Raw genomic sequence first — 17,025 nt, 5'->3', positions numbered from 1 at the left:
AGTCTGTCTTTAGGTTGAATTTATAAGTCAGAACATGTATATATGGTTGGTATTTACCATCAGTTACTTAAATGTTTGTCTTAGTATGTAATATATATTTTACATAAAACACTTACAGATCACTTCCAAAGAAGGCCAGTTATGACGAACTAAGAAGAGGCTAAGCGCCTCAGCCTAGTTGGCAGTACCCATATATAGTATACACTTTCACTTTCATCATGTAAACTTAAGCTACTGTTACAGTTTTAACCCTTATACTATAGCTAATAAACTCAATGCTGGCTGGAAAAGAAAAAACATCATTCAGAATTTTTTTAGTTTGCCCCAATGATTTATTCTTTCCTATGGGACTGCTTCCAAATACATTAAAACATATTAAACACAATAAATACAGAACATAATAATAACTAACATGATAGAGTATGTTAATGTTTTGTGATAAAGAGATGATCCTACATTATAAATATGAATAGGATTCTCATTTATTATAGTTACAAAAATTCCTGTACAATGTCCTACTCTACATTGAAATTTAAGTTTTAGAATTTAATTAAATTATAAATTTATAATACTACTAAATGAACATAACATAACTTTTAATTAATTTCATTTATTTATAAAAATACATATTTAAAAAACTTGTAGATGAACACAATCACAATAATAATGACTTTTTGTCTAATAATTTAACTGGAATGAACACTTCAGTTCTGATGTGATAATATAATATGTTAAAACAGTCTTAAATTTCTACAACATCTATACTTGGAAATTTCAGTTTCAAAATATTCAGATATGAATGTAATGAATTTGACATATCAAAAATAATAAGAATATTTTATGAGACTATGAGCACTAAATTTTGGCTCTACGGAGGACTTATCACACACTATTGACATAGAGTAATCACACAGAAGTCTGTAGACAGGTTTATTATTATTATGATGGTATGTATTTCGGACAGGTTGTCTGTCCCTCTGCAGTTGCATTTATTACAATTCGTCATCATAATAATAAACCTGTGACTACAGACTTCTGTGTGATAAGTCCTCCATACAGCCAAAACTTAGTGCTCATAGTATCATGTTGTAACATAAGAACAAAAAGCAATTCACAAAGAACATTTTATGTTTTAATAAATAAAAATAAAATGATAATATTTTGTATATACTTGTATAACTAAAATAATATAAATAAGTAATTATAATATATTTGTTTAGTAATTTTAAATATAAATTCAAAATATAAAAAAATATAATTTCAATCTTCATCTAAGAATAATTGTTTTCATTATCATTATGCAAACCTGAATATTTTAACAAAATCATTTCTTTGGTTTTTATGTAGAAACATTTTCAAATATTTCATGTTATTGTGATATTTCTTTAATTTCTCCATGTAAATTCTTTCTATTTGATTTCCAAGATAAGTATGAATTCCAAAAGATAGCAACAACATTCACAAAAATAACTCTAAAGAAAAATAGTAAGACTGATTAAAATATGCAAAAAAATGAAATGTAATATATAATAACTCATCAATATTTTAAATAAACCAATATTAAAATCAGCTAAAATGTACATGTTATATAAAACAAATTCTGTAAAAGTTATTATAAATATAGCTTTTAATTTTAAAAAAATTGATCAAGTAGAATTTATGATAAATCAAACTTATATTTAAAAAATAATACACATTTCTGATCTACATTTGATCTACAGCTCAAATTTTCTCTTTGAATCTTTCAAGAAGTTAAATTTACAGGGCAACATCATACATATAACTTTAATGTCATTAGAAATTTCTCACTGCACAGTAACTTATTGGACACCCTGTATATTATTATTGTTTAAAAAGTCAATTTATATTAATATACCAGTGCATATATTTTTCATTAATAGTTAAGTCTATGTTTTGATACATTATATAATTTATTACATCATTCATGTTTTTTATCTTGATATCATATATAAGACGACATTCAATAATAATAATAATAATAATAATTGTTATTTATCTTAATATAATTTAAATAAATTATAGCTTATGTCAATTTCATGAAAATCATTTAAAAATTTTTGTTTATTAAATATTGTGTTTTAGTTAGAAATTTCATTTTATTCTTTTTTTATAAATATAACTTTAAAAAATTGTGAATCTAATATAAATTATATTGATGGGATGATTATCAACTTAGTTGGTTAATGATGAATGATTACTTGGGATTGTATAATCATCTAATCATATGATTAATTGTTAACTAATCATTGTCGGGTGTTTTTTAAAATATCTTATAAAATTTGAATTTTTATATACACTCATTGCCATAAAAATTAGCACACCAAGGAGTTGTCATATTGCTACAAAACTTGGCATGCAAATAAGTCTCAAGCAGATATGGAAATGATTAGAGTTATATCATGATGGCTCATTGCATAATGCCAACAGAGAGCAATAAGGTGCATCCCCTTGGCCTATAAAAATGCATGTAAAGACATCCTGTTTGAAGTTTACCTGTTGCAAAGGGATGCTGTAACACAAGAGATGCCTTTATGTTGCAATTGAAGATCATACAAACAACTAACCGAGTTTGAGAAGGTAAAAATCATCAATCTCAATGATCATTTTACTGAATATTCTGCTACCTAGGCTGTTCTGACAACACTGAGATGTTAGGAGCAGTGAATGAGAGAAAGTTTGCACACACAGCATCCAAGCTCAGGATACCCTTGGCAGACTATTAGCTGAGAGGACCATCTGGTCCTCCAACAAGCACGCACACAGCCGACTGTATCATTGTCTACCATCCAGACACAGGTAGTGCTTCATTACAGGCCCTTATATCTATCTGTACCATTTCAAGGCTCCTGGGTGAGAAACATTTAGCTGTCATTGACACTACCCACTGTTGCCTCCATTTGGAGTAGTCCAATCATTCCCGACAGGATTGGACCACAACTGAATGGAACTGGATCATACACAACAACAAATCCAGATTCAGTTTAGACACTGATGACAACAGTGTTTGTGTCTGGAGGCCTGGTGGTAAACACCTCAATCCTGCCTCTGCTTTGGAGTGGTACACCACCCCCACAGCTGGTGTGATAATCTGAGGTGCCATCACATATGACTGCTGGTCACCTCTAGTAGTGATCCAAGGGACCATGATAGTCCAGTGGTATATTAATGACATCCTGCAGCCACATGTGTTGCCTCTCATCACAGGTCTCCCAAGAACCATTTTCCAACAGCCACATTGCCACACTTTCCTGGCCTGCCCAATCCTGATTTGTCACTGATCAGACATGTCTGGGATCATCTGTGATGCTAAGTTGGACAGCCTAGGAGTTTGACTGAACTAGAGGACCACTTGCAATAACTGTGGACTGAGATGTTGCAGGACACCATAATAATACTAAAAATAACAATATGCCTTCATGCCTGCCCATATCACATAGTGTATTCACACTACAGGTGGCCCAACAGGGTACTAGAACCTCCTTTCATTTGTAGTTTTTCCTGCAATAAATTATCCTTTTGCTTTCATTTTGTAATCACTTACATCATGGTTACACTCACACACATACAATTTAGTTCTATTCTGAGAATTCATTATCATTATGCTTTATACAGTATATTAACAGGTGCATAGCATAATCATGCTGCTGTTTTTATATTCACATAATAAAGAAACTCAGAATCTCTCTTGTTTTTCATTCTGTTCACATTGCATTCTAGTAGGCCTGCTTATAAGATTTTAAGAGAGTAGTGTGTGATTAGGTATATAAATAATTGACTTAAAACTGATGCAATTGACAGATAACAACTTTTCAGCCACACTGGATTCTTAAATTCAAAATGCTTGGATGCTATGTGTACTCTCTTCCTTGCTCCTTTAATGCCTCTTTCAGGTTATTTCCTATTCTCTAGTAAATCAATGTAACAAATCTAACCTATTTATAATATTTAGAGTTAACAACTGTCTGCTTTTGAACTGAACTGTCCAGTTACGTAGGGTCTGGTACCAATCTTGTCTGGTATCCAACTGAAAAGTCAAACCGAACATTGGACAATTTCATTCGAATAATGTACAGTGACAAATTACTAATAACAGAAATAATTTACTGTTTTGATAATTTTGATTATACTAGTTTCTTGAAATTTAGTTTTGTTATAATGCTTTGTTATCTTTATTAATATGGATTATATACTTTATTGGCAGTTCTATACTGATGCCATTCTGAGCAAATATATCTAGCATTTTTCCATTATTAAGAGATAAATTAATTGATTTATGTCACAATTACTTCCACACAACAGACAATCTTTCAAGTGCAATATAGTTTACAAAACAATATGAAATAATTGGAAATATAATAACAATCTACTTGTTTAAAAATAAAAAATTTCTTTCAAAAATAGGCAGATGCACACTGAAAATTAATTGATTGAAACTAATTGCTTAAAAAATATATACTTTTAAAATGTATTAATACCATAATAGAATATTTTCAGTCTGAATGAATAAAAATTTCAGATGAGAAAAGATGCAAAAATTAGCAGTTTCTAATGGAACTGGATGTGTTGCCATGGTTATTCTGAATTATTGTTATTAATAAAGCTATCATTTCTTTAAATATCATTCATTTTTTAATGTTAATTTAATAATTTTAAATTTAAAAAGTAATAATGTTTTCTAATGGAATAATAATTTACAAATTATTCTGATTATTGGAGAAATAATTGTCAAGTGATGATTAATTAATGGAGGAGACAATTAGTACAATTCACAATTAGAAACAATTAATCAGTACATCTCTAATAAATTATGTTAATAAAATAATTTTTCAAATCTGAAATTATTAAGGAATGAAATATAAAATACCTGAATTGAAAGGGAATTACATAAAATGTAAACAGTTGAACAGTTGGCCATAGCTGAAATATTTTAGTTTTTTTTATAAAAAGTAATTTTAAAGATTCAAATAAAGTGAAACATAAATATAATCATGTAAGCAATAACATTCTATCAAAATAGATATAAAGCTAAAATAGTAATCATATAAAAATATTATCATAAAAGTTCATAAAACTTCTCATCAACTTTAAAAATAAATAAATAAATAAAATTGCTGTTTACTTAAGAAACATTTTTTCATTAAAAGAAATGTTTTTTTTTGTCAAAATTTGACCATCTTAGCTTAGAACAATAAACAGTTCATAGAGAAACTGTTTAACTGGTTCTACACAAAATTAACTAATTCAGCAGTTTAATACAAACACATTACAGCCTTTCTTAAATCAGCAAAACATCAATTTAATAAACAGTTAACTAACTGGCATTTTCACATATCTTCATTGGCTATCATCAAACTGTTTGACAGGATTGAATGTTTTTAAAGATTGTAACTGGATATGAAACATCAATGCAAAGGTAGTGAGCAAAAATTGAAAATCAATCATAATGCATTGTTTGGTTTTAAATTTGTGCTTGATACCTTTGTGTTAATATTTCATATCTAGTTATAATCTTTAAAAATATTCAATCCTGTCAAGCAGTTCAATGATAGCCATTGAAGATATGTGAAAATGCCAGTTAGTTAACTGTTTATTAAATTGATGTTTTGCTGATTTAAGAAAGGCTGTAATGTGTTTGTATTTAATTAGTTCTAATTCAATTTTGACTAAAAATGTTTTTTTTTTTTTTAATAAAAACAGTTCAGTTTTCTTAAAGGAATAATGATATGATTTATTTATTTAAAAAATCTTTATCTTTTTATTTTTGTTTGAATAAAAGACTGTGAAAATAATACATTAAATGATAAATAAGAATAAAATTAAATATTGCTTACCTTATAATTAGACATCAGTATTGTTACATAATCCTAAATAAGAAATATATACATACATATATTATATAGATATAAAAAATATTAAAACAGATTAACTTATTTTAATAGAAAATAAAATTAAATAAATACAGGTAGTCTTTGGTTAACATGGTAGATCAATGCTGACTCAATGAATGAGGCAACAAGGTGACTGTCTCAAGTGGCAAAATAAGCAGTCAAAAATGTTCAAAAGAATGAATAAATAAAAATAAAAATAATAAACAAATGTACATTAAAGTTATTTATAAATTGTTCATATAAAAGTGCCAGTGCTAGAAATGTTCTTCATTAGCAACCATTCTGGAAGCAGAGGTGGAAAAATCAGTTCCACCTCAGGTGCAATTTACCATTAAACCTGCACTGTGGTAGATACATTCTTTGAAAGTAAATGAAAATTTATATTATATAAGATAAGAATATATGTAATAATGATTAAATGCATTTTTTATTCCCAATCTGTATTTTTGAAATTGCTTTGACTATTTTTGTTTGTTCATCTTGCAGGATGGTAAGTCACAAGTCTTTTGTTGTGCAAATGCTACAACTTGGAAGCATGTCAAATCCTCATCATCTAGGTGCTGAATAAATACTCTTTAATGTAGATTGTATTTGCTGTCATAGCAAAACAATTAATATTACAACCAAATGCTTCAAAATACTTAAGACAGAGATTTTTAAATTTTAATTTTATTCTGTGAACATCCTCTTTTAAATGATAGAAAAAATTCAAAGATTTTTCTTAGGATTCATTGCTTCAAAATCTTTTCAAAATTAAAAATTAAAATAAATCTTGTTTAAAAAATAAATTATTTTATAATTTATTTTGTTTCTAAAAAATAGATTAATATATTCTCCATGCAACACCTACTAGTGACTTCCCCGAAACAGCATTATTAGGGGCAGTCAAATGAAAACGAGACAGACTATATAACAAGTGTGGCATGGAAGTTGGTAATGCAGGTAGGTGTGTATATAGAAGTGCCCTCTATTAGGAATCAGGAAGGAACAGCATGAACGTTCATTGCTGTGCCATTTGTCTATTAGATGTGCTTGAAGTGAGGTCGACGAGTCGTGTGTGTGTCCAACATCACTAAGGAGGTCCGCTGCTCATTGACTTTCTGGAACACGGTGCCACAATTAACACACAGCAGTACATAGAAACTTTGCAAAAATTGAAGCGTGCCATCAAATCCAAACACCCAGGAATGTTGACAGACAGCATCATTCTGTTGCAGGATAATGCCCACCCACATGTTACCAAGATTGTTTTGACTACGCTGCAGAAGTTTCGCTGGGAACTTCTGCAGTGTAGTCCATACACATCCTCCATACAGTCCCGATTTCTCCCCATGCAATTTCCATATTTTTGGAACCCCGAAGAAAGACATTCGTGGCCGTCAATTTGCTTTGGACAAGGTGTATGTCTGGATACAATCATGGTTCCGTAGGCAACCGCAAACATTTTTCTATGAAGGCATTGACCGTCTTGTCTCACAGTGGGATAAATGTATTAACAGTTATGGCAATTACTTTTGAAATAATAAACAGTTTACTTACTTTTTTCCCATCTGTCTCGTTTTCATTTGACTGACCCTAACATATCAAAAAAATTGCACATAGTATAAAATTGTTCATAATTAATAAACAACATTGTAATTAGAGATTGTAATTGAGAATTCTCAAGAAAGTAACTTATTTATTCTCATTTCTTGTAAAATTTTTATTTAAAAGTTTTGAGATTTTTGTTTCTTAAGAAATTATTTGTGAGAATTAGAGGAATTTCAGAAATAAATAATAAAAATAACAAGTTTTTAAATACAGTACTATTATTATTTTAAATATATATTTAGCAATTGATTTTAATTCTATTCACATTATTAAAATGTTTCATTGTTGTAACATCAAATGCACATCAAAATTTTATAATATTCAACTGTATATTTCATTTTCAAATGTAGAAGAATTTTTCTTCACAATAAAAACAAAATATAATTATTTTATTAAAAGTAATACTATCCTTGAAATGATTTTTTCAAGCTAGATGCAAAAGATGGTACAAGCATCACCCATTTTAAAGTCAATAATCTGAACAATCCTAATAGTGCTGAAAATCAGATGTTCTTCATGAAAACATTAGTCAGGAGCTTATTTCCCATGAATTTTAAATAGAAAAATTTATAATACATTACAATGTTAACCCAAAATCTCTAATCAATTTCCTAAAATATGACTAAAATGCAGTAAAACAAATTAGTATGTTAGGATATAAAAAACTTACATAAAACATTGCTAAGTAAACATCAAATATTTAATATGGATATTATCAGCTGCTTTGGACATAGTACAGTCTTCATGTTATACGATAAACATTACATAACCATATCTTGATACTTAGAGCATTTTTCAAAACCATTATACATGATTCTGACATGTTATTAATTGTAATTGAAACATTGCTCCAGACTTTTCTTGCATATAATTTTGTTAAAAAATTGTAGCAAATTTTTGGAACATAAATATAAGTTTTTCCCAAATAAACACTGATTGAAAAACGCATTGAGAAATATATATGTTCTAAGAAGTTTGGGTGTTAATAATCAAGAAAATGTTAACTGGGGAGATGTTTTATGTTTACAGTATCTGTATATCAATATTGACAATTTGCAAAGTGAATTTATATGTCAATTTTTATGTAGTTGTAAATTTCAAAATTTTAATTTAATAAAACAACCATTTAAATTTTGATAGATTATAAATATTTGTCAAAACAAAATATATAATAGAAGATTGTTTTTAAACCTTTCAATTTTCATTTTGTATGTAGAACAATCATATTTTATTGGTTTTCATTCTGAACTATTCTCAAAGAGAACATCTAAAAAATATCTCAGTATGCAAGGATCAAAAAATATTGTAAAGAGATAATTCTCAAGAATCAAAAACTGTTGAGAATTCACAAGCACTGGTTATAATGAAAGCATGTTAACTGAAGACTATCTGTACTTAAATTAACATTTAACCTTTTATTCAAATCTAATATAAGAATATTTACCCGTTGTATCCGTTTTTTAATTTCAGTGGATGTTTCATTTTGAAGAATACCCATAATAGTCACAAAATTGATTAAAAAAATAGGTGCAAATACTGTCTGAAAATTATAAATTATAATTTTTAATTTAAATAAGCAATTTTCATTATAATAAAATTAAGATATTTTGTTATAATTACTAATAAAAATTTCATTTTATCCTTTAGGTATATATATTAATATAATTTTCTTCCACAAAATATAGATTAATTGAAAAATAGTGATAAAAAATAATGAAAACAAAAAATAATTATAAAAATCTATCAGAATAAAGCAGTTGCCAATGATGTAAGCAATTATCAACAGGAAGATGCCATCTGTAGTTAACAGTGGCTCTTTGATCAATGTTATATCTGATGTATGAAAGACAATTGGCAAGGTAAACCAACATTTACAACTGATTAATATTCAGACATTCTCATGCACATCTGGAAAACACTTACAGTGTACACAGGGAATGGCAGCCACAAAATTAAATTTGTTGTTCTTGAGGGAAAGCACTCTTATCTCTTAGGAAAAATTGATTCTTTGACATCAGGATTAATCAAATATATGAGGGTGGATCAAATATAAACGGGATTTATTTTATGTTTTAGAATTATTTATTAAAAAATAAAAAAGCATTATGATTTATTTTTCTACATAGCTTCCTGCTATAGAAATACATTTTTTCCAGCGAGAAGGAAGGTTTCTTATTCCAGTATTGTAAAATGAAGTTGGTTGTGTCAGGAGCCAATTGCACACAAATTCCTCCACTCCTGCATCACCTTCGAATCGCTGCCCTCCTATAGTTTCTTTAAGCAGCCAAAACAAATGAAAATCGCAGGGTGATAGGTCTGGGCTGTAGGGAGGATGATCAAGTGCAGTCCAGTGCATTTCATTAGGTTTTGAGACTGTTAGAGCTGTAGTATGGGGCCTGGCATTGTCATGGAGGAGAATGACATCTCGATTGCTTGACAGCTTCCACAACTTATTCCGACCTTCTCTGCAATTTTGCAAACTCTGATTCGTCTCTCCTCTTCAATAATGTCTCGAACTGCTTAAATGCTTTCTCTTGTGATGCTGGTCTGAGGACAGTGATCATGTTTATGATTTTCCACTCGTGTCCTTCCTTCCTTGAACTTTTCATGCCAGGCAAACACACAAAACCTTGAAGGTGTTTGATCCCCAAACTGTGCAGTCAATCTGCAAAAAATTTCTGTCGCGTTGACTCCTTTACGAGCAAGAAATTGTATGATTATGTGTTGCGCAACAGAGGGGTGTACTTGTTGCTCTGACATCGTGAGCACTACTGAAGAATTGGTTGAAAGTATAAAACGACTGGCGTTCCCCACTCCTAATGACCCTACCCGATCAGACTAGATGCGTGGGCTCTGTACTGCCAACCTTAGTTGCTCAGGAACAAAAATCCCGTTTATATTTGATTCACCCTTGTAGTTTATCACAGACATCAATTTAGATAAAATCTTAAATAAATACAAAGACAGTTTCAACAGATTAGGAAAACTATGAGGAGTTCAAGCAAAATTTAAGGTGTTACTCAAAATTGTGCCTAGAGATATAACCAGAAAGACATGCTGTATCATTTGCACAAGAATGTTAAAAGGGAGGTTCAAAGATTTTTGAACCATTGTGTTATTAAGAGGATAAGCAGCACAACAGTATGGCTATCATTAGTTATTCTAGTTCAAAAGAAACATGCTTCCAAAAGCTTGTGCTTGGATGTTACAAGGTGAACAAGGCAATCAAGAAAGCAAATGTTACATATCAACAGTAGATGAGGTTCTAATAGATATCAAGGAAGCAAGCAAAATGGACTTTAGAAAAGGTTCCATGAAATTGACCCTGGCATTTATCAATTCATTACACTTTTTGGCATCATTTTGATACCTGAAATTTTTCAGAAATTAGTATAAAAATCCTGACAGGATGCAAAGGAATTCTGCAACATAAATACTAATGTACCAATTTAATCTAAGGAGATAAAAGAACAGCCAAACATTTTGAGAAAGCTATTGAGTATTGGGTTAAGACAGAAATGTTACTTTGTCCAATCTAAATTGATGTTTATGGGTTTAGAAATTTGAAAACAAGAGTAGATTATTCAATTGAGGATGACTCAGAACATGTCAGAATTGCACACTTTTTGTGCTAGCCATAACTCTTGTTTTTCTAGGAGGAATTTAGTTATCATCATTGGATGATAAGTAAATTCCTTTTCAGAATACAGAGTAACAATATAGAGTGGTGGGACAGGGGTCCACAGTAAGTCAGAGTATTTTACAATATTAAAAAAGAAACTGGAGAGTACGCCAAATTATCTTTCTTTCACATAATTATCAAACATTTCTTTATATAGATGCCAGTCCTGATGAGTTAGGGTCTGTTTTAGTGCAAAACCAAAAAAGATATTATCAAACTCATTCATTACCTTTACTATCAAAACTAACTTCAACAGTTACTCCCAGATGAAAAAAAGAGGCATTAGTAGTAATTTGGAGCAGTAAAACTTTTAGTAAATTTTAAATTAATAAAGAATTTGTCTTTACTGCTGATTGGCCAGATGGCCAAGGCAGTTAGGACATTAGCCTACTGATCTAGAGACCTGGGATCAAATCCAGGTAGTCAAAAAATCCCAGGGATTTTTTGACTACCTGGTATTTTTCAGAAATTAGTATAAAAATCCTGACAGGATGAAAAGGAATTCTGCAACATAAATACTAATGTACCAATTTAATCTAAGGGGATAAAAGAACAGCCAAACATTTCGAGAAAGCTATTGAGTAGTGGGTTAAGACAGAAATCCCAGGTTAAGACCAGGGTTAAGACAGAAATCCAAAAAATCCCAGGGATTTTTTGACTACCTAAATGGTCTGTCCTGGATATATTTGGTCCAATCTCTCACCACTCAGCCATCTCATTTTGTGCCTGGTTAAACCTACAATAGGCCTAAAAATGGTTCTCTTAGTGCCCATAGGAAGGAGAGAATTAAATAAAACCATTACTGATCATACTGTTATAAGGGGTGTTTGGAAATGAGAGAGTCACTTTTAATCAATACTGTTTTACTAGAACAAATGAATGTACAAAGATCAATTTTGATCTTGAGATAGCCCAAACAGTTCAATTTCAAGTTTTAAATTTTTGCTGGAATTACTATTACTAAGGAACATTTAATTACTAAAAAAATTACTAAGGAACATTTAAAAGAAATATGATGATAGGCCAGGAATTTTTGGAAGCAACTACGTCTTAATTTTTAAAGTTCAATTTCAATTTTTGCAAAGTAATGGACCATAGACATTATGTTGTCTATACATTTCAATTTTTCTTGAACTTCTGCCATGAACTCCATGCTAGACTTTTTTCCAACTTTTTGAGCATATTTCTCCAAATTTGTTTCAAGTACTTTGCACTACAAGGACAAGAGGCATATTACTGCTTGCATTATGTCAAAAATCTCTCAATTGAGTGGCATTGTTTTCTTTTTCCACAAATTTAAGTCCAATATTTTGAAGGTAGTCAGTAACATTACAGACATAATGAATCATTGCTATATCTGGCCAGTTTATTACCACAGTTTCCACATTATAGTGTTTTTGGTTAAAGAGAATCAAGTGCTTTTTAATACACTCTTTGAGGTATATATCAGCATTGATAGATCCACAAAAAATGAGGATTTCAAACATGTGTCTGCATTTATCAATTGTCTGTCTTATTCAGTATTTTTTTTCAAAAATTAAACTTTTCCTATAAACCTGACTTCATGTGGTACAGCACATTTGACTTGTTAGTGGAATGGTAGAATTTTATTTCAGGCACCTGTTTTGGATCTTCAAGGCATATGTCTCATCATCTAGCACAAATATTTTCTCTCCTTTGGCATGCAACTGAACATCAACATGGTTTCAGCAATTGGTTTTAACTCTACATTCATGCTCCTGATTGTACTTTAGATGCTAGTTTCTTTTTTTGGACAGTGATGCCTCAGGGTTCCACTTGACTAGGCATTTCATTGTCTGCATAATTCTAATGGTGCCTATGATTGTAGGTCAACCAGTAGATTTTTGATATTCTGTTGTTCCATGTTCTTTGAACCTGTCTAATATACAACTGATAGTTGTTCATCAAATATTTTCAAGCATAACATGTTGCCTAGGTTTCTTTCAAACTCTTCCCAAAATGTTTACATAGTAATGGTATATACACAGAACAAGACCTTCCTTCATTTCTTTAACTCTATGTTGACACTCTCCTCTTCTTTTTAAAGTGATATTGTCTGTAGGTGCACACATCCAGACAAGTAGGCTTACAAGTTTTATCATAATTTGCATCAGACACCTACATTAATACATTTCATTTCCAAACACCCCTTACTTGTTAAAATCATTTCTAACATCTAGAATTGAATTGAAACTTGTAGTTTTGAAGTGCAGAGGAATGTAAGGTAGATATGACCTCATGACCTAGTAACCAGCTCTATGAACAAAAAAAGGTTTTGGTGAATGTAGTCAGTGATCTTTATTGTTTCATAATATGGGAACTGTGAAACAATAAGGATGTTCGCACAAGTTGCTGTAATAAGTGTAACTGATTAATTAATAAATGAGTAGGTACAACATAAAATACTACAATGTGCATTGTTTGATTTATCTATTTTGTACTTTATGATGAAGTTCTGTTATGTTATTGTTACTTATTGTACAATAATTAGAATTTAATTATTTTAACTATAACTCAGCTTTGTAACATTACATATAAGATATACAATATTTACATTATATATTTTAAATGTAACATTACTGTATAGGATATGACAGATTAACCTGACAGATTTTAAATTGAAATAGCATACAAATTATGTAATTGTGCTAAATTAATTTATCATCATCCTGCACTTAAAATAGGATTCATAAATAATCACTTTTGAATATTATGTCTGTGAAGTAGCATTTATTGTTACATATTCTTGCAATTGTTCCCTAAAACTTTGCATGATTTCCTGCAATATTTTAGAGAGAACTGATATCCCTTCATCTCTGCTTCAACTCTGCCACAGTCCTTGAATTGTCCAGTGATTGCCCTGTCCTGTTGAAACCACAGATTCTAGTATTCAATATCACACTAGCACAGCTTCAAGCTTCAGTTCAAGAAAAGTTGTAAAGTATTTCAATGTTTCAAGCTGAATTTACTGTCACAGTCCCACCTTTGTCTTTGAAGAAATATGGGCCAATCATTTCAAAAGTTGCTACATCACACCAAGCAATAACTTTAGCACCGTGTAAAAGTGGCTCATGTAATTCTTGAGGGTTCTCATAAAACAAAATGTATTTTTATTATTTTATACCAATTCTTATTACATGACTTTGAGTAAAAATGTGTGCTCAAGGTCACTTTCCTGTAAATTTTGTACAGGATATGGCAAATTAATCTGATTGTTTTTAAATACAACTGACTAAACACATTAGGGTGTACTGTGCTCAGGTCAGTTGTATTTAAAAACAGTCAGATTAATTTGCCGTACATACCCTGTACAAAACTTACATTATACATAAAACAAATGTTATATTGTTTATAACATTTGTATATAATCATCAATAATTAATAACAATAATTATTGTTATTCAATATTATCAATATAATTATAATTATCTAAATATTATGAATGACTGCATTGAAATTATAATTTTATAAACATAAATATTGCATCAAACACTTCTTTCATCAGATATTATATTAATGTAAATATTAAGTTAAAGAGCTTAAAAACACTTTATTTTATGAATATTTCATAATTCTGACAGATTTATAATTTAGAACATTAAATATTCTTTTTAAAAATGATTTAAAGTTCAAATTCAAACAGAAATTTTAAAACCAACATTTGATTTTTAGGTGTCAATATCTTGCTATTTTCCCCATATATTTGCAATATAAGCCACATCAAAGGATCAAAATTGGATTTTTCTTATTGAATCTTGTTTTGAGGTAATTGCTACTAACTTTTATGCAATTCTTATGGACATGTTTTTAAAAACTGACATAACTACCAATACTTTTTGATGTAAATACATCTATGTCAAAGGGTATACTATAAAGATAGTGTGACAGAAACACATCACATTTCATAGAAGTCTATGTCATACATAGCCAACCAGAATCAGAGTTTCATCTATGGTATGTGATCTACATATTCTACCAACCATACAAGTCTTTGCACTCCAGCAAACAGGAAGGACAGTCATCATTTTTCTCCTGCTTTGAAGATTTAATTGACAATTTCAAATACTTACAGTACATTTTGATTTAAAAGTTTGTTGTAATCTGCATATATTTTGATGGTAGTTACATATTTATTAAACACTTTGTTAATTACTTTTACAGTAGTTTGAGATGAAAATGATTCCTATTCCAGACGATGATAATAAGGTGACCAACTATTTTACAATGAAAAGGAGGACACAAATAAATTGAAGGAAAAAATATCGTAATAAACATTTTATTCATTGATACAATAATACACTATAATAATATCTATTGCATGTGTATGTGTTGTGTAATATTTCAGTAAGAAGTAAACAAAGCCATTTCCACGCAGCGTGCTCTCTCAACTCTCAACGGAGTGCATGCGTCTCATAATCACATCTTGCTGCACTGTACCAAGCCTTGATATATGATCACGTTAAATACAAACACATCACATACAACGGATTGGCTTGGCATTGATTGAATATGGAGATTTACAGATTAGCCTTCAAATATTGAAAAGGATGACATGTAGGAGGACACTTTTCGAGGGAGGACAGAACTTAAAAAAGGAGGATGATTGGTCACCTTATGATAATGATGGAACATCTGGTTCCATTACAGTGCAGTTTTATTTTACCCTTTAAAAAAATTTAGTTTTTTAATTCTTTTTATGTAAATACATATATGTGGAAGGATACACTAGAAAGATTGCATGACTAAAGTCATATCATAAAAATGTAAGTCCATTTTAATGCTTAATAACATGGAATGTGTAAGTAATAGAATACATTATGTAAAATAAAGTACATTTAATAAACTTTAAAAATTTGTAATTTATTTTATTTCTAGTTGTAAAATATTTTGTTTATAATAAAAGATTACATGCATTTTGACACAATGGAGATGAAAATTTATTTCAACTCCTAAACCATAACAGATAGATCTAGACATCTTGCATAAGAAATACCTTACAAATCTTTTAACGCTTTTAAAACCTGAAATTAGATTTTATGTAGAACACATGGTTTATAAATTACAAGCATATAATTTGTCAAATAAAGTCACTTGTACTGAATGCCTCTCTAACAACATTCCTATCAATGATTATTAAGGCATTTGGGTACTTATTCTTTTAAATTTACTGACACTTTACGACTATGGCACAAGAAGGTCATAATACTATCCCCATAATTTTAGCAAGAGGTTTTAACACAAACTTAAAGAAAAAAGAAAAGAAAACTTTTTATGAAAGATATGTTTGACATAAAATTGGTGTCAAACCCACAACTTGGCACTATCAGATATCAACTTGACAACCCACAACTTGGCAATCTTCCATAGAAATGGTGTTTGAGAAAAATATTAATATTAATACCTTAAATTATGCAGATTATATGACTTAGTTCAGCTATCATAGACCTACTTTAACTGTAACTAGCAATCAAACTGACACTGCAAGTAACTGACGAATAAAAATTCATATATCAAATCTAAATACTGTAAGGTCTCGTTTTATGCGGTGGATACGTTCTACAGAAAAGCGCATATAAAAAATTCGCATAAAAAAAGACTTTACTTGCATTGAAAAAGTAGGGATACGTTCCGTAATTTTCTAAAATCGCATAGAACCAAAACAACGAGTTAAAATTAACTTAAAACCGCATAAAAAAGTTTGCAGAAATTAAAAGAAATAGGCTGCTTAATAAATTACTTCGAATGTCTGAAAGAAATTCATATAAAAGCTTAAAATAAACTTGTATTCAAACTTAATTCAGTTTATTTTATTGAAAAGTAATA

The 17,025-nt window shown here is 29.7% G+C and overlaps 1 protein-coding gene across 2 annotated transcripts in view; it reads right to left on the bottom strand.

Moving 5' to 3' along the window:
• Nucleotides 1-1,289: 1,289 nt before the first annotated feature.
• Nucleotides 1,290-17,025, bottom strand: part of LOC111631141 (protein Mpv17-like) — a 19,822-nt gene continuing 4,086 nt past the window's right edge. For both annotated transcript variants that reach the window (XM_023375341.1, XM_023375342.1), the window contains 4 exons: nt 8,944-9,039; nt 5,853-5,885; nt 4,886-4,938; nt 1,290-1,472 (listed from right to left, as the gene is read on the bottom strand). In XM_023375341.1, coding sequence (XP_023231109.1) covers nt 1,370-1,472; nt 4,886-4,938; nt 5,853-5,885; nt 8,944-9,039 — 285 coding nt within the window. In that variant the 3' untranslated portion in view covers nt 1,290-1,369. The remainder of the gene's footprint in view (nt 1,473-4,885; nt 4,939-5,852; nt 5,886-8,943; nt 9,040-17,025) is intronic.

This window comes from Centruroides sculpturatus, unplaced genomic scaffold (genome assembly GCF_000671375.1).
Source record: "Centruroides sculpturatus isolate CEXI.00-Female unplaced genomic scaffold, Cexi_2.0 scaffold632, whole genome shotgun sequence".
Lineage (NCBI taxonomy): Eukaryota > Metazoa > Arthropoda > Arachnida > Scorpiones > Buthidae > Centruroides > Centruroides sculpturatus.
This window is presented reverse-complemented; position numbering and strand designations above follow the sequence as displayed.